The sequence below is a fragment of the Euleptes europaea genome, chromosome 3 (genome assembly GCF_029931775.1).
Source record: "Euleptes europaea isolate rEulEur1 chromosome 3, rEulEur1.hap1, whole genome shotgun sequence".
Lineage (NCBI taxonomy): Eukaryota > Metazoa > Chordata > Lepidosauria > Squamata > Sphaerodactylidae > Euleptes > Euleptes europaea.
In genome coordinates, this window is record NC_079314.1 from 88,757,250 (window position 1) to 88,775,653 (window position 18,404).

The window sequence follows — 18,404 nt, forward strand, 5'->3', positions numbered from 1 at the left end:
TGGTGTAGTGGTTAGTGCTGGGCTAGGATCTGGGAGATCCAGGTTCAAATCCTCACTCTGTTATGGAAGCTCACCTTGGGCCAGCCCCTCTCCCTTACTGTAACCTACCCCATAGGTTGTTGCTGTGAGGATAAAATGGAGGAGGGAAACGTGTTATAAGCTGCTTCGGGGTAAAGAGAGTCATACAGCTACTCTCCTGGAATGGAGCTATGCGGGAGACTATTTAAGACAACAGTCTCGAAAGCGTCATTCAAGTCCAGAGACCGACTGCCGACTCATCTGAGCCTCCCACTGCCAAGTGCCTGGAGTCGTTTGAGAAACACAGTAACTTCTAGACCCAACATGGAGAATCCCGAGGAAATGCACGCACATCAGAAACGGGCCCAGGTCGCTGCAGCCAGAAAGCAAAAGGAACTTCCTAGCGCCAGCCCGCTCTGCCTTGGGAGGCTACATGCTCGCAAGGGCACCACCTCCAGCTACTTCAGCGTGGTCGCGTCCCTTACCGTTAGCCGAACCCCTTATAGAGCAAAATCCCAGCCGCCTTCCGCCCTCCTGAATTTCTGCAAGCGCTTCTTTTCCTTCCCCGGGCGCTTCAGCGCCAGAACTTTAGCGCGACCTGTCAGTCAGGCCCAACCTCCACCCCCAGAAGGACAGTGGCAAACAACCGGTAGGCAGCGCTGCGTTTCTTACTCTACGGAGAAAGCTCCCGGGGAAGCCTAGATCTGACTCCCAGACCTCTCACGGCACGGTTACCAGATCAACCCCGCCCACGTCCCCTCCACATTCCAGCCAATAGCCCGCGGCCAACCTCTCTCAAATCGGCCTCATTTGCTCCGCCCACCCGGAGTAGCGCATTCGCCACGTAGCTCCGCCTTCTAGCGCTTTAGCGCCTCTTCCTCACAGAGGCGCTGTGACAGGCGGCCGAACTATCGCCTGTGTGAGGGCCGCGCATGCGTGCAGGGGACGTTCTCTTTCCCTGCCCTCCTCTCCTCCGTCCCTTCTGTCAGTTGGGGTAGAGCAGCAGCAGCAGCGGCAGCAACGGCAGGAGAGCGGGGGGGGGGAGGGGTGCTGCAGGAGCCGGCTCGGCTCTTCCTTTCCCTCCTCCATCAGGAGGCTCCCCGTCGTCCTCAGGGGTTTCCAGTAATCCCCCCACTCCTCTTCATGCCATGGACTCCCCTCCGATGCTGTACTCTGTGAAGCTCTACGTTTACGACCTGTCCAAGGGCATGGCTCGGCGCCTCAGCCCTATCATGCTCGGTAAGGGTTGGGGGGAGAGGGAAAGACCGGGATTTCTGCCATGTCTCCCTGGACCGTTGTGTTAGTGTTATTGGGCGGGGGGGGGGGGAGGGAGCCAGCAGGATACCTAGGGTATCCAGCAGGCGGTCTAGGTGAGATGCTGGGCCCATCGCCTCCAGCTAGCTTAACAAGGTTGGGTTTGGCACGCATGGTGACCAGGAGATGGAGGGAGTTTAAAAAGAAAAACATTTAGTAGTGGTGCCTCTCTCTGCATGTCATGATGGTAGAGACATATCTGTGCCTATCTGAATGCCCGTGGCCTCTTTAACTAGGAAGCATCTCACTTTCTTTTGCTTCTGTGTGGGTGTGGGTGCATGGGTGATTGAAGACAAAAATCAGCTCTGCCATCAGACAAGGCTTGCTATTGTATATTGTTTTTTCCCCAGACCATGAAAGTTGTAACTGAATAATTAGTAAGCCCCTAAGTAAGGTGGCTCTCGGTATTGCAGAGATACAAACGTGTCCTGATTCACTGTGGTGAATGGTAGCTGAGCTAGCAAGGTAAATTTATAAGAGAGGATCATCTCTGGTTTATAGCACTGAGCTTAAATAACACAACCTGAGATCTTGGGTTGCGGATCTTATTGTCGGAGCTATTTTCAGTGTTGTTCTGTGTTCAGGGCACTTTTGTCAGAATCACTGGAATAAAACACCTGTGCATCTAAATCATTTGATTGTGTATAATTCCAGAACAGTAGCTGTTTTAATCTGAATTTGTCTGTAAGATGTCACCACTGTTTTTTCTTTGTATATGTCTGCCATGAATGCTAGCTGCTTAGTCATGTCAGACTTTATTGTAGTCATGTGTACTTTGACTAGCTGACATGCTATCAGTACTCCCCCCCCCCCACTTCACTGAGGGATGACTGTTGGGGCTAAGTAACTTAAGCCTATGTTGTGAGATTGGAAGAAGAGGGCTTGTTTTTATGGAGATGATCTTGTGCAATGTATCAGTCAATCCACTTTCACTTGAAAGGAGCGCTGAGCATTCCTAGATCCATTCCTCATTGGCATTGTTGGTACTAAGTTAGGTGTGGGAGCGATCAACTTTGTCAATTTTAACATGCAAGTTTATATAATGAATTTAAATCTGATTATTTCTCGCCTGCTGAAGTAATAAGAGAGAACTTCACCTGACAAGATATAGAATCTTCTATCTGACAGGTGACGCTGTGCAGAGAGGGTCTCAAGTTTCTGATCCTATGCATGCTTTTCCACCTGGGAGTAAATCCTGTTGAACTTTCTGTGACTTACTTCTGAGTAAAGATTCATAGGTGAGAGCTGACAATAAGATGGAATGCTGCCTCATTGCTAAGCTCCATTTGTATTATGCTGTTTAGTAAAATGGTCAGTGCAGTATTTGTGGTAGTTTAAGATTTATCCGGACTTTATACTTGGTTAAGCATAACTAATTCCAGTTGCTCTGGATAGAAGAAAAAGAGGTGGGGCTGTCAGAGAGAACTGTGTCTAGCCCAAGGTCATCCAGCAGGCTTGATGTGTAGGAGTGGGGAAACCAACCCGGTTCTCCAGATTAGAGTTCATCGCTCTTACCCACTACACTCGTGGATACAAGAAGGCTGTCTTTAAATGATGCTCCATCTATCCTGACTGCAAGACATTGTGTACAATAGAGAGAGGAGAATAAAAAGCCATCTCTTCAATTATGTTCCCTAATAGCATCTTGTAAATATATACTTGCAAAACAGGAGTAGAACACAAAGACTGAAATGGAACCATTTGTAAGCTTCAGGCCATTCAGGCACACACAGATACACCAAGAGGTAGTGCAGGAGTTGCATATATGGGAGTGCATTGAGGGGTAGAGATTCTGTATTTATCTGTGTGTGTGAGAGAATCAGTCTTTTCAGAGAGAAGTATTTGCTAAAGTACATGCACCAGGATTTTATGGATTAGTTGCTAGAGTAGAACTATGACTTCTTCGGCTCATGTGTGGAGTAAGCATAGGTGGTGATATAAGCAGTCGGACCTCTCCTGCTGTTAAGGGGTGCCACAAAGGCACGGGGGCCAAACACTGGCATAAGAGCAAGACTGCTCCCCACAAAATGGATGCCACTCAGAGTTTTGGGATCCATGTTGTGTGTCAAGCTTGGGCAGGAAGGAGGTTGTCATCTGAACTTTTCCCCTGACTCTAAAGTGTGCCTGGCTGGACACTGGGGCTAGGTAATCTCCCTTGTGTCACCCTAAGGTGATTTAATCAGCGCTCCAAGCAGACCATTACTTACCCTATCTGCACCCATCCCAGCAGTCAATCAGTATTCAAGAGCCCAGGCATTCTCTTGGGTCCTGAAGACCCATCAAGCCTCTCCTCTCTTATTGTTGGAACCCCGGAAAAAGCAATAAATTCTTTGTCTCTGGCTTTCCTGCCAGCTGACCTTATACTGCCTCAGGACCTTTTTGGGGTATAAATGTTGGTCCTTTGGCCATTCATTGTGTGTGTGTGTGTGTTGGATCCGTGCGTGTTGGATCCGTGCATGCGCTCCCATTTGCGTGCGGGCTCTTCCTTTTGATCCTGGAAATACTGGTCGTTTTCCTCATCAGCACTGCTTTCCCTGGAGGTCTCTTCAAGACTGGTAACTATCACACATCCCTGAAACCCTATCCAACTTCCTCCCTTTTCTCTTAGCCAGCTCTTGTATTCTTTGTATGCCTATGTTCATCACTCAAAATATATTTCTTGTTTTACTATTTTTATTCTTTAATAAAACCATATTTTAATTATACATCTGCCTGCTCATATGAGAGTTTTCCCCCAGAACTATCCTGATATACATAGATTATTGATCCCAGTTACCCCCTCTTGCTCTCTGTCTCCTGCTAATTCTCCCAACTAAAGTGGAGACTGCCTACTTAGGGTAACAGTGATCAGTTTCATTACTCTCTGTCTGCCTTTTTTTTCCTATGAAGTGTTTTTCTAAATGTGTCGTTTCTGTGTGATCTACCTTTCCCTCTCTTGCTGTTGGTCCATGTGTAAAGGAGGACAGGAGGGTCATAATCAAATTTGTGTTACACAAATATTATACGGCGCTATATTTTTAGCTTCCCTTTTGCTCAACCTTTTTTTTTTTGCCAACTTAAGGCGACCCTGTAGGGTTTTCAAGAGACATTCAGAGGTGGTTTGCCATTGCCTGCCTCTGTGTAGCGACCCTGGTATTCTGAGGTGGTCTCCCATCCAAACACTAACCAGGGCCATCCCTGTTTAGCTTCCAAGATTGGGCTGGCCTGGGTTATCCAGGTCAGGGCTTGAAGCATTTATCTTAGCTCATTTAATCCAGAAAATGTGGGGTGAATGACAGAAAACCAACATAAAATCTCATTAGACTTGAGAAAATAGTGAGCTCTAATTTGTGCCATCAGATTATATAGTACTGAAATAATTGCAGCTGTGCCTGAAACATAACAGTTCTAGGGCCACAAAGACATCTCTCCCTGAGCTCTTGCTGTCTGAACATGGATTTGCTAGTTGCACAACTTTAGCAGTTGTGATGTATAGCAGCGCTGAGAGCCTATTAGGTCAATTGTGTGCAAGCTAAACTTTTTTCAACTACATTTTAACCTTTCAGTAAAATTTCCATAGACCCATTTTCAATCTCAGTTAAATTACATACTGTCCATTTAAATTACATACTGTCCATATACAGTTTCCAGCAAATCTGGGCACAAAGGGTGCCCACAGTAATTTACCTGCATTTCACACACAATTCACAATAACAAAACAAAAAAAATGATATCTGGAAAAGAATTACATTTTCCCAGGGCAAAATTCATGATTGATGGGGAAATGCAATTTACCTGCAACACAGTATAACTTTAAGTGTAAACAATAAATTAAGGAAATTGAATGGAGAGTGCCAAAAAAGTATGGTTATTGTCTAAAAAAAACCCCACCAAAATTGTGTCCAAAACCCCTTTATATTCAATGGCTCTAGGCTAATTGGGTTTCACTGCTAGTGAAAAGAAGAATGCTGATGTCTCTGCTTTCCACCCCCATCCACACACAAAACTCTGGGGCAGGCAAGAAACAAGAATAAGCTTGCATGAGTCTGCAGTGCATAAGCAAAAGCTTAGCTTTAAAAACTATTCAGTGTGTGGGAGGTGCTTATATTATGTGACTGCATATGAAGTGGCTATTGCAACACATTCATTGGTCACAGTGACAGTGCAAACGTCAGGATCAAATATGAGAATACAGCGGATGGGGGGCTTAATCCACTCCTCAAAAAAAAAACCTGAACATTCGGGAAGCCAAACATGATATTTAGCTATTGTCGAAGGCTTTCACGGTCAGAGTTCATTGGTTCTTGTAGGTTATCCGGGCTGTGTAACCGTGGTCTTGGAATTTTCTTTCCTGACGTTTCGCCAGCAACTGTGGCAGGCATCTTCAGAGTAGTAACACTGAAGGACAGTGTCTCTCAGTGTCAAGTGTGTAGGAAGAGTAATATATAGTCAGAAAGGGGTTGGGTTTGAGCTGAGTACTGTCCTGCAAAAGTAATGTGCTAATCATTGTCCTGTAAGTATCAAGATAATGTGCTAATGAGGGTATGGTATGTTAATATGGAACCATTGTATCCTGAAGTGATCTGTTAATGTGTGTAATCCAAAGCTAATCTGTATGGCTATTGTTGAATGTTGTCTTTGTCAGTCTGGAGGTTTTTCAGGGCAGGAAGCCAAGCCTTATTCATTCTTAAACTCTCCTCTTTTCTGTTAAAGTTGTGCTGATGTTTATGAATTTCAATGGCTTCTCTGTGCAATCTGACAAAATAGTTGGTAGAATTGTCCAGTCTTTCAGTGTCTTGGAATAAGACCCTGTGTCCTGTTTGTGTCAGTCCATGTTCAGCCACTGCTGATTTCTCAGGTTGGCCAAGTCTGCAGTATCTTTCAAGGATAAAAGAACATGAAAGACCACGGTTACACAGCCCGGATAACCTACAAGAACCAATGATATTTAGCTCTTTCTGCAAATGAAAGTGAAATTGTTTTAGTGTTTTGTGAAATTGCTTTAGGCTTTCAGGCCTTTATACAGGAGTCAGGATGGTATAGACCAGTGGTTCCCAAACTTTTCGGGCACCGACCCCTTGGTTCCACAAACTCAACCCCAGCGCCCCCTATCCTGTAAAAAGCATTATTCAAAATAGGGGTTTGCGTGACTCGCTGAAGAAGATAGTGACAATAAAATAAAATTTCAAAACAGTAACAATTAGTTGCACATCTATTCAAAATCAAATTAAAACTTTTTAGTTGAAATTTATTCAGCAAAACTGATAAACTTGATCCGGTGGCACCAGCTCTTCAAAGTCTGGGGGGGGGGGAATTCTGATAGTTTCTACCAATTTGCCAGCATGGTGCCATAGCTTAATCTATTGTAAATTAGCAAACAACACAGTTGAAAGGGACCACCTCTAGTGCCCCCCCTGCCACCCTCTTGCCTCTTAGTGCCCCTTTAGGTAATCCTATCACCCCCCAGGGGTGGTACTGCCCACTTTGGGAATCACTGGTATAGACAATACTTGACCCATTGGGCTTTGATAATATTTATTGTTTTCAAGGTGCTCTGTACTTTTAAAGAAAAATCAGAATGATGTTTCTTTATCTCAAAAGTTTTCTAATTCATTGTCAGAACTAACATAGGTGACTGAATACTGAATACTGAATACTGGATGGCAACTATTCTTATTGTTCTTGGGCATAACCACACATTTTCAAATGAAGGTTCCTTGCTAACTATTAGACAGCTATGGATCCTAGCTATATATTATAAGTGTGTACAAATACTGTACATTTCTGGTTTGTGTTCTGTTGTGTTAGGCTTTATCCTACCACCATGTGCAACTAAGTGCAGTGTGTTCTGTTGGTGCAAGCCACATTTTGTCAGTACAGCTCTTGCGTAAGAAGAATGTGCGAGGTGCCCTTAGAACACACTACTCTTAGTTGCACACAGTTGTAGAATGCAACCTATAATTTTTATTTAATATTGGTGCTTTAGATCTGGCTGGCAGAAGCATTTTTTTAACGTCAATGTAAAAGCCGTAGGCAGCACTAGATATCTGAGAAGAGGCAATTTAAAATTATTGCGGCACTAATAACATGTCATAGGATAGGTTATAACACTACTATAGCAGGTGCTGCACACCACTTTAAACAGTTGTTTTGCTTTTGCTGTATTGTTCAGATATAGAATATTTCCATTAGGTTTAAGTAATATTGGCACAATTCCTTTAAACCAAACATGACATTCAACAGACTTTCATTATAAAATTTCTTCAGCTGCTTCCTGCTACCCTATAAATATCAGCCAATGAGTACTTTCAGACTGTGCATGGAACATTGCAACAACTACAAATTACCAAAGGTGGTTATGTTAATGTAGTACACTGTTTCTATGTTTGTTATGAAATCACAGCGCATTTCAGTCCTAATGTTCTTTTTTTCTGACATGGAGATAAACACAGATATTGGGGAAGACATCTGAATATCATATATGCATCATAAAGCCAAGGATCACATGTACCAAAAGCAAAATAGTAGCCATTTTCTGAACCAATTACTGTACTCTGTTTGGGTCAGAATGACAGTAGGCCCTTGGGGCCAAAACAGGTATGCTATAGTTATGTGGTTGGATCTGCCAAACCTATTCTTATTTAATATATATAGAAGCAGCCATGGGATGTTCAAATTCTGAACAGAGCAGTGGTGAGTGTAGGTTAATCCTTCTCCCTTCCCTCCCATGTTCTATTTGAAGGCTGCTCAGAAATTTATGTTGGTGTAAAATGCAACAGCTTGACCGTTGTCTAGAACTAGCTGCTTTGCATGTAGTACTGCCCTCTAATCTCTCTTCTGTTTCTGGCTTCAATTCAAGGTGCTTACTCTTAAAGCCCTTCATCTGGGACTCGCATACCTAAAGAACCATCTTTTTCTATGTGGACCTTTGCAACAACTCCAATCTCCTCAGTAGTTTTGCTTTTATTCCCTTCCTCAGATATGTGCCTGGTCTTTCACAATAGTGGCTCCTATTTTATGAAATGCTCTTCCTGATTTATGCCACCAAATTACCATACATCTTTACTCGTTTGCTTACAAAAAATAATAAATTACTAACCTTCCCACATGTGCCACTTGGCTAATAATTAGCAGCATGATACTGTCCTGAAAGGAAAAAGAACTACGGTAACTCTCTTGAAGTTGGGGTTACCAACAGGCCGGGAGAAAAAACATCCTGTTCTTTTAATAAAGGCTTAATGTGTGGAAATGGGCTGTTGAAGCTTTTCATGGCATGCAGGTAAATAATGTCATATTAAGCCTCTATTATAGGGTAGGACGTTTTTTTTTCTCCGGGCAGTTGGCAACTATCTAGGCAAATAGTTATTTCCTAGCGTGCTCTAAGATCAGGTTCTAGTATTGTGCCTCTGGGTAGTTTTAGGACTTGCAGCATAACTGTTGTAGCGCTATTTCTAATGTTAAACCCCTCTAGACAGAATGTGTGTTTAATATCACAAACAAGCCCTGCCTCCTTCTCAGGAAGCCTGACACATTTTATGACCTGTTAACATAACTTTCAAGGATAAGAGCATGACCCATTGCCATCCGATTTGATACCCATAGCACTAACGTTATCAAAGGGAAAGAAATACATTGTTTTCTCTGCTATTTTATGGTTTCACTTGACGCTGTATCTTGCTTGTAATGCAATGTGAATTAGTAGTTGAGAGCAGTTGTAAGGTACTCAGTAGGTTCTTGTTTTCTTTCTTGCATATACAGGGAAGCAGCTGGATGGCATCTGGTGAGTAACCAAACTTAAAATGGATGTTTAACTAGTGTAAAATGTTCCCTCTGTAGTTGTATGGTTGTATTACATGAATGTAACAGCACATACCCTATTTTAGGCCATAAGTGCTTTACCTGTCTCTTTCTTATATTGGAAAATGGAGCCTCAGTTCAAGCAGTTATTTGTATTGCACCTAGGGGTGCCAAGAGGCCTGAAGAAAAAATGTGTGCCCGTTTAATGGAGGCATGATGTGTGGAAATGGGCAGCTAAAGCTTTTATGGCATGGAGGTAAAAGACATCACCTGGTAAATAACATCACATTAAGGCTCTGTTAAAGGGAAAGGATGTTATTTTTCTACAGGCAGTTGGCAACCCTAATTACACCCTAACCCAAAAGATATGCTGTGTGTTACACAGAAGTAAAGAGGTCCTTGTTCAGGATTTTCAGTGATAATGAGCTTTAATTTTGGCCCCTGAGCATATGAATGTTCAAAGTTGGCAATTTAGTATTGCCTACTGTGGCTGGTAGCAGCTCAAGTGTCTGGGGCAGAGGAAGGTTTTTCCTAGCAGCTGCCACCTGAAATAATTTTATATGTAGACATCAGGGACTGAAATTGGAACCTCTGAGATGTCTGCTGTGTCATTTATACATATTATAAAATAATGCCTTTTTCCCTTCAGAATTTGTTTTATTCATAATCATGTTTTGCATGTTTAATCAATAATTGTATGAAACCTAACCTAATAATTAGTTAAAACTCATATGAGTAATTAACTAAGAATAATTGATAAAAACCCTATATGAAATATATACTTGCATGGAACAGACCCTCCTGTTTTCAGTTGGTAGTTCCTATATGAAGTTGAGGGTGAAACACAAATAGTCCCAATACTTGTTGTTGAAAATAGGACAAAAAATGCTGTCCAAAATCAAGTGAGGAACTGTGTTTTTGTTTTTTCCCATTAACTTTGCTAAACTATTTGATTTAGTAATATCTTGGTAAGAGGGATTTTATTATTTTTACTCATGATCCTATTTAATCTGTGATTTTAGCAAGTCTGTGTGAAATGCCATCAAGTTGCTTCCAACTCATGGCAACCCTATGAATCAATGTCCTCCAAAACGTCCTGTCATTAACAACCTTGCTCAACATGCCTTCTCCCCATTCCACTTTCCCTCTCTTTGCAGGCACACTTCCATAATTGTCCACAGGGATGAGTTCTTTTACGGAAGTGGTGGGATCTCCAGTTGTGCACCTGTAAGTTTCTAGCTCTACAACTTGTAGGTTGCTGCATATCAATTTCTATAATTTAGAAAATTAGCAAGTAAATGGGGTAGCTAGTGAAGCATTGCCAGTTCCTAAATATGCAGTGGGCTGTGCTTCAGAACTTTGAATAACTTCTTGTGTATGTGCTGCGGTTTTCTGATTGTTGAATAGACTTCGCATGTCGGGTATCTAGCATAATACCTTATACCACCAGTAGAGGCCATCGCTGGCTTTCTAGTTGACCGATAGTTTTTTTGGCTGGGTGAAGTTAACTTAATTTTTTTACCAGTGGCATCTCTTAGGGTGGGGGGCTTGAATCAGAAGAGACTACTTCCTTAGGTTATACTAGCCTTTTACTGGTTTACTTTCACCTCCTGTTTTTGGTGTATATTGAAGTTGCAAGGAGATTTAAATGGCTTATCCTGACAACTGACCAAGCTGAGGTCCAGAGTCCCCTGTACCCACAAAAAAAATCAGAGTAGAAACCAGGGTTCATCCCTTTCCTGCCTTCCATTTCACTTCCCAAGTTGGGGATATGTGAGGGTTCTTTTGGAACTTGCCCACCATTAGAAATTACCAGTATATTGGCAATATGCTAGTCAGTATGAGCAACTTCTTTGGGGCGCAGAAAATCAGTCCCCATGATTAATTGTTCATTAGATAGTGACCAATTCTGAAAATATTTATTTAATATCTTCTGGGATGTAAATTTTACAGGGTGGGACGTTGCTTGGGCCTCCAGATTCTATTGTAGACCTGGGATGCACAGAAGTTACAGAAGATCTCTTCCTGGAATACTTGGCCTCATTGGGAGAATCTATATTCAGGTAAGAAAATGAGATTGATAAAGCAGAAGGAAGACTTCTTGGTACAGATTCCACAAGCATTGTCTTTTTAAAAAAAAATTATTTTGAGAACCCTATGTCTGTAAGGTTCTACAAAAATATTTATAATAAGTATAATTTTATGGGAGGTGTACTTTCTTCTTCAGAGTTCATGTTCAAATCATTTGCACAAGCCATTCTTCCTTATATTTTGCTTCATATTGTATGTTACAGATTAGGAGGGTCTTACTACATGGAAATGGGAAGGAGGCAAGATAGGTGTATGAGCAGCCCTCCCACCTATATTTAGGCTGATTGGAAGCAAGTGTCTTCCCATTTGCTTCCAAATGGAAATCACCTGCAGCACTCTTGTTGGGGATAAAAGGAGAATTTAGGAGACTATTGTTTACCGTATATACTCGCGTATAAGCCGAGTTTTTCAGCCCAAAAAAAGGGCTGAAAAAGCCGGCCTCGGCTTATACGCGGGTCAATACGGTAGAGGGGGGAGGAGGGAACTTACCGCCGCCGCCGCCGCTGGGCCCGCGTCGTTTCCTGCCGCCGGGAGCGGCCTCCTGCAGCTGTGCGGAGGCTGCCCCGGCCCCCGCCCGGCCGCGCCGCCGCTTCCTGGGGCCGGGAGCGGCCTCCTGCGGCGGCGCAGAGGCTGCCCCGCCGCCCGCCCGCCCACGCCGCCGCTTCCTGGGGCCGGGAGCGGCCTCCTGCAGCTGCGCAGAGGCTGCCCCGGCTCCCGCCCGCCCGCGCCGCCGCTTCCTGGGGCCGGGAGCGGCCTCCTGCGGCTGCGCAGAGGCTGCCCCGGCCCCCGCCCGGCCGCGCCGCCGCTTCCTGGGGCCGGGAGCGGCCTCCTGCGGCTGCGCAGAGGCTGCCCCGGCCCCCGGCCGCACCGCCGCATCCTGGGGCGGCCTCCTGCAACTGCAGGGAGGCTGCCCCAGCCCCTGCCGGGTGCACCACCGCCACCACCAGGGCCGCACCGCTTGCTCCCGGGAGCCCGTCAGGTAAGTTTGCGGGGGGGGGAGGGGTTATAAGCCGACCCTCGGCTTATACGCGGGTGCCTAATTTTTCCCCATTCTTGGGGAGAAATTAGGCACCTCGGCTTATACGCGGGTCGGCTTATACACGGGTATATACGGTACCTTCCCTTTATCTAAGGTTGCCAGGTCCCTCTTCGCCACTGGCGGGAGGTTTTTGGAGCGGAGCCTGAGGAGGGCAGGGTTTGGGGAGGGACTTCAATGCCATAGAGTCCAACTGGCAAAGCAGCCATTTTCTCCAGGGGAACTGATCTCTGTCGGCTGGAGATCAGTTGTAATAGCAGGAGATCTTTTGCTACTACCTGGAGGTTGGCAACCCTACCTTTATCCTCCAACAAAAATGCCATAGAATGATTTTTCCTTAGTCTTGCAAGGCTGGGACTTTGTTGAAAGGCTCAGAACAGTTACTTTAAGCCTAGACTTGCTCCCAGTGCTCTGGTGTGAGAGGAGGGAAGTGAGAAGACATTTGTTTACTGAGCCATCCACCTCCATCACAAACTCCAGGGTCAGGTCTTCTCATAGTCTTCCAAAACTCAGAATTGCAGGACTGGGAAAATTTGAGGTTTTCTTTCTCCACCTCGTTGTTGAGGAACAGGGTGTCTCGAAACTTACTTTAAAGAGAATTGTGTGTTCTCCCTCTACTGAAACAGATCAGTTGTTCATATGTGCTACAGAGATGTGTGATTGTACAATAAATCAGCAAAACAACCATCCTGCAAGTAAAATGGGCTTACTTGACTGGGCCATTGTTCTTGCCAGTTGGGATACACAAAGGCCACAGAAGGGGAGAGGTTAGGAGGACCTGAGGATAGGCTGAGAGTGCAAAGGCAGTCTTTATTAAGAAGTTTGCAAATTTAGGATTTCTGCACCAGGATTTCTGTGGATAACATTTTGCCCATCTTAAGAGTAATGTAGCTAGAACCACTTGAACTCTCTCTGGCATTTGCATTTCAGTATAGATGCTGTAGATCAGTTGCAGGTGATATTAGTATAGCACTAATCTGTGCCACATTCATGTGGTTTCTGCATTCCAATATATGGAGCGAACTACATGCATGTTAGAGCTCGCATGCTGATTTGTGTGTTTTGCTTCTGTTTTTGTTAATAGCTGTTTAGGAAGGGGTGATTTCATACGGAAAAGCAGCAGGGGATGGGGAAGAGGGATGCTTAACACTTACCCTGTTTTAAATCACCCATCCCAGCTGATTTCTTTTAGTTACTTATATCCAGTTTTGTCCTTAATGGGGACCCAAAGCAGCTTACAATATCATTATCCATATCTCCATTTATTCTCACAACAACCATCCTGTGAGGTAGATCAGGGTGAGAGAGTGATGGCCCCGGAGTCACCCAGCACGTTTCCATGGCAAAATGGGGATTTGAACTTGGATCTCCAGTCCAGCAATCTGACCACTAAATCATACTGGTTATCACACTCTACAAGCTTCAAAATGTTGGCAAATATGTATTTTGAATTTGGTGGGAGGGGCGAGATTCAGAGCCAAAAAGCTACAGGTATGGAAAGGACTAAACTTCTACTTTCTACTTCTCCACTCAAAATTATTTTCTCTTAAAGCTGATAATTCTTCTCTTTAAAAGATTGTATACCAATATGCACACTTGCATGTAATGTATAACCAGCCTCTGTGCTGTTCACTGGTTTTTATGAACATTATACAAGCTGTTTTAAAATCCCTATGAATAAAGGTGATTGTTCTCCATTATTGATTTGCTCTGTCTCTTGTTCATTCTCTTCCCTGTGTTTGGGGCTACAGAGGAGAATCTTACAATCTTTTTGACCATAACTGCAATACGTTCAGCAATGAAGTGGCTCAGTTTTTGACAGGGAGAAAGATCCCTTCCTACATCACAGACCTTCCATCTGAAGTCCTTGCAACGTGAGTAGAGTCCCTGTTGATAGATGTAATGAGGCACTCTTTAGAACAAGGGTAGGCATCCCCCGGCAACACACGGGACCATTTTGCTGGGCATGATCTCTGCCCAAGCAACCTGGGAATTTCAGAGGACAGTCATGCAGGAGAAAGCAGTGGGCATGGTTTTATGCCTTTCATTGCCTCCCAGACCTGTACAGTCATCAGCCAAGTCAAAGGCGAATCCCAGAGAGGCTGGCAGCCTCGCTGATGCTTCGCTTCCTCCAAGTGTGTCTGACCAAGTAAAACTCTTCCCACCTCCCGTCCCCATTTTATTTGCTGGCGCACCAACATCTTCTCAGTATTTGGGCCATAAAAGGTTGTTTCCCCTGCTTTAGAATGTGTAGTCTTAGAATGTGAATCTTAGCTTCATATATGATTATGCCGAGAATAAATATATGAATGTGAATAGCTGTAAGTTTTTTACAAAGTCTGTGGTAATGGCACTGATTTTATTAACTGAAAATACTGACACATCCTTCAGACTGGCAGTAAGCAAGAGGTCTGAACAAGGCAGAGTTATTTCTTAGTCTCTGTTAATGCTGTTAAAAAAAGGTAAGGTAAAGGTCCCCTGTGCAAGCACCGGGTCATTCCTGACCCATGGGGTGACATCACATCCTGACGTTTCCAAGGCAGACTTTGTTTTACGGGGTGGTTTGCCAGTGCCTTCCCCAAATGTTAAAAAGCCACCATAAAACAGTGACCAAGCATTCTAGTGGGGAGTGCTTTCCAGTGGGGAGGGGGCACCCTACTAGTGCTGTTACATGAGTGACTTTGAGAGTATATCTCACATCAAGGAACTTTATGAAAACACTGCACTGAGAGGAAGCCTCGATTGCTTCATAAACAAAGCACATACAAGAAACTCTTCCTTAAACCTGCTGTCGGGAATATTGTCAATGCCTGTCAGCTAAGGGCTAGACTAGCTGCTCAGGCATTCCAAGCAGATGCTTGGAGAAACATCCCTGAAGAAGCAGAACACTCTTTGGGTCATCCTCAGCCTTATTATATCTGCCTCAGCACATTGGCTGAGGGAAGCAGATGCAGCATCCAGCCTGAAGAGTGCTTCCCAGGATCCCTTGCAACAGCAGAAGATGCCAGAGCACATTTGTTTGTTTCATTTAATGTAGTTATACAATCGCACTCAATTCTTTTAAAACTATGACAGTTTCTAACAGCCAAGGAAAGTTGGTTTAAAAAAATCAAATTCAGTAATTTTAACAATAAACACAAAAGATCACAAAGCCAGCACCCACAAAAGAAAATAACAAAGTCAACAATAGCTGCTGGGGGGGGGGAGTGGATCATCAAATGCATAAAGCTAACCATGTGAAAAAGCTGCGACAAGTAAAAATGTTTACTTGGAGACAGAAATACATCTGTTTCGGTACTAGGCAGAAGGTTACAGGGTGCCACAACACAGAAACCCCCTTTAGTGGCCAGCTGACCTGTGAGGCTGGAGACACAGAATGGCACCTCTTGGAATTAGCAGCCCAGGAGATGAGCATACAGCTCTCTATGCTCTTTGTAGCATTCTGGGGGAGCCAGGCATAACTTTTGGCTTCTGGGCATCTGCCATGGAAACAACATGTATCCTGTGAGGGGCACTCCAGAAGCCACTGCAAGTGATCCTGGGGCTCCCCTCTTTTCTCGTATTCTGTATCTGCATGCGATGGCAAACTGACCTGAGCAGATGCAGTATCAACCAAAGAATTTGGACTGCAGTGGCACTCTAACTGCAAAAATGTATGGCTACTGTCACTGGGAAAAGGAGGTAAAATGTGGAAGAATTCTTTCATTGCCTTCTACTTTCAGTTAGTATTGAGAGTGTGAGCTGTTCTTGTCCCCTTTTCTTTCCATTAATTATGCAGATGGGCCAGATGCTGTTATGGGCTCTGCTCGCTTAACATACGTTGCTTACAGGGACGTGTCAGGTTGGATCCAGCTAGCCTTTCCACTGGTGAAAGGGGGAGAAGGGGGTTCCCTTGGCTCACCAAAAGAGGCTGTGCTGGGCATCATGTGGAACAAAGGTAAAGAGGACAATTTGGTGAGATCGAATGAAAAAGCTGTCTGGATCCACCCCTATGTGTACACACTTAGTTTTTTTCCACTTTATTCAGGAGAAGCTTTGTTTTAATCTTGGTTGGGAAATTATTTGGGTCGAGAGTGCTTGGAGACCTTAAATCCACTCTTTTTTTTCTCTTTCACCTTCCTTACTGTTTCAGACCCTTTGGACAAGCTTTAAGGCCCCTCCTTGACTCCATCCAGATCCAGCCACCTGGAGGAAACACTTTCAGCAGACATAATGGACAGAGCTAGCACATATGGTGGGAAGTGCCTCCGTTCACCAGGGCTTTCCCTTTTAAAACCCAAATGTACCAGATTCCTATTTTATGATTTCATGCCAAGAGTTAACAGCAAGAGGGTGCTCCAGACCGTCCAGCAAGAGTAGCTACTGGATTGCATGTGATATGATGCTGCCAGGGGGGTGGGGTTATAAAGTTAAAAAGCATTATATCTTCTTGCTAAAGGTGGTGTGTTGTTTTTTTCTTGGTTCACTCTGATGCTTTTAAAATATCCCCTTACTAAGAAATTGGAGAGTAGAAACCCCATTGCACAACTTAGAGCGAGATGGGTAGCACCTGAGTAGCCCTAGCCACCCCTTGGCAGATTGGCTTATTTTTCACCCTTGTTATGGTATATTTGTGGCAGATGTAACCCCTAAAGTGTGCGTCTTGCAATATTGACACTCTAGTTAACACTAACCCAGTATTAAACTTGAATATTCTTTTGTGCTACCTATAGGCAGAGTGAAGTTAAAAACATTCACTGTGAAGTAACGTTATATGAATTGTGTCTTAAATTAACAATCTAATTTCTCAGTGGTTGAAACCGCCATGGCAAACCATTGGATGGCTTTCTAATCCTGGATATGAGTGACAACAAAACTTGATTGCCACCTATCTCATAGTATTTCCGCTGGAGCAGAAATCATGTGTGGACTGTCCCGTTTTGGAGAGAATTATCTCTGTAATTCATCTGTAGCCATATGTGAAGAACCCTTTGAATCTGGTGACTTTAGAATGTCTAAAGTCTTTATCACTCTATCACTTTATCACTCTAAGCAGTCTTTCTTCCATGTGATAACGGAAACTATGGCAACTTACAGCTATGTTATTTGGGCACATGCCTTCTATGATACCACAATCCTTTTCATGTGAAAGTGAGGTAGATATTGCAGACCATCTATGCTTTGGGGTGGTTCATGGGCTGTTCAAGCTACCTAGTAACCACTCTGGAAGTCACAGTCCAAAATCAAAATTAGCATCTACTGTTTATAAGGAAAGAGGGAGTTTGAATAGAAGTTTCTTCTACATTGTATTTAAATGATATGCTATTTAAAAGGCATGTGCAGTTCCTCTAGGAAAGATGTTGGGACTCTGTCTTCCTTAGAAAATTTGGGTCAGCTATGCAGGGCAAGGAACAAAGGAGGATGATAATATGCTATCTTTTCCTGGTGGTTCTCTCTCCACTTTACCTTATCCCTAGTGACCATGTTCAGGGAAACAATATGGGGCAAAGGCAATTAGCCTTTGTGAAGCCTCGCAGAAGAGACATGATAACTTTGTCCCAAACACAGCCTGGTCCATTGTATTGGCTATTAGTTCAGTTAACTTGGAACTCTTAAGCCCTGATGGTGCTCCAGAAAGATGCACAGCAAAAGCTGTGGTTTGCTCATAGTTGACAGAAAGGGAAGATAATTTTGCTTCAGCCCAGAGACGATCATCACTTCTGTTGTATAATATAGTGGGATTGCTTTTTTACATAGAATAAAAGGCAACCTGAGCAAGGAAAGATGCTGTTTTTTTTAAAGATTCTGAAGTGATAGGAAAAAATGCAACCCTTCCCCATCACTGGGCCCTTCTCTCATCCTCTTCCTTTTCTTGTTGTGGGATAAAACTGGTCTCTTGTTTGCTAGAGCAGGCAGGAGAGGATGGTGTGTGAAGAGATTGGCGTATGAATAAACGGATGGAGAAAAGGACGTAGTGGTGGCATCATCTCTTGCTACCTCAACCCTTGGATAGGAACTCCACATGGCAATCTGACAACCCATTGCCTTTCTACTCTGGTAGCATTTTATACCAGTTTGGTAGTTGTGGCTGTATAAGAATGAATAATACGAAATCTGCTCCTGAATATTCTTAATAGAATGTTCTTTTGTTTGCTATAAAGACATTTGTCTTCCCTTCTTTTTGTGATAT

The 18,404-nt window shown here is 43.8% G+C and overlaps 1 protein-coding gene across 1 annotated transcript; it reads left to right on the forward strand.

The window, feature by feature from the left end:
* Positions 1-1,143: 1,143 nt before the first annotated feature.
* On the forward strand, positions 1,144-16,624 carry DESI1 (desumoylating isopeptidase 1). The gene is made up of 6 exons (XM_056847274.1): positions 1,144-1,257; positions 9,070-9,091; positions 10,266-10,335; positions 11,062-11,171; positions 13,987-14,109; positions 16,368-16,624. Exons 1-6 carry the CDS (start codon positions 1,167-1,169, stop codon positions 16,459-16,461), a joined length of 510 nt encoding a protein of 169 aa, XP_056703252.1. The 5' UTR covers positions 1,144-1,166; the 3' UTR covers positions 16,462-16,624.
* Positions 16,625-18,404: the final 1,780 nt, after the last annotated feature.

Bases quoted from the DNA above. Each gene is read 5' to 3' on its own strand.
- DESI1 (XM_056847274.1), top strand. From the start codon at position 1,167: ATGGACTCCCCTCCGATGCTGTACTCTGTGAAGCTCTACGTTTACGAC. The intron at 9,092-10,265 runs GTGAGTAACCAA...CTCTCTTTGCAG, and splicing joins AAGCAGCTGGATGGCATCTG to GCACACTTCCATAATTGTCC. The intron at 14,110-16,367 runs GTGAGTAGAGTC...TTACTGTTTCAG, and splicing joins CCATCTGAAGTCCTTGCAAC to ACCCTTTGGACAAGCTTTAA.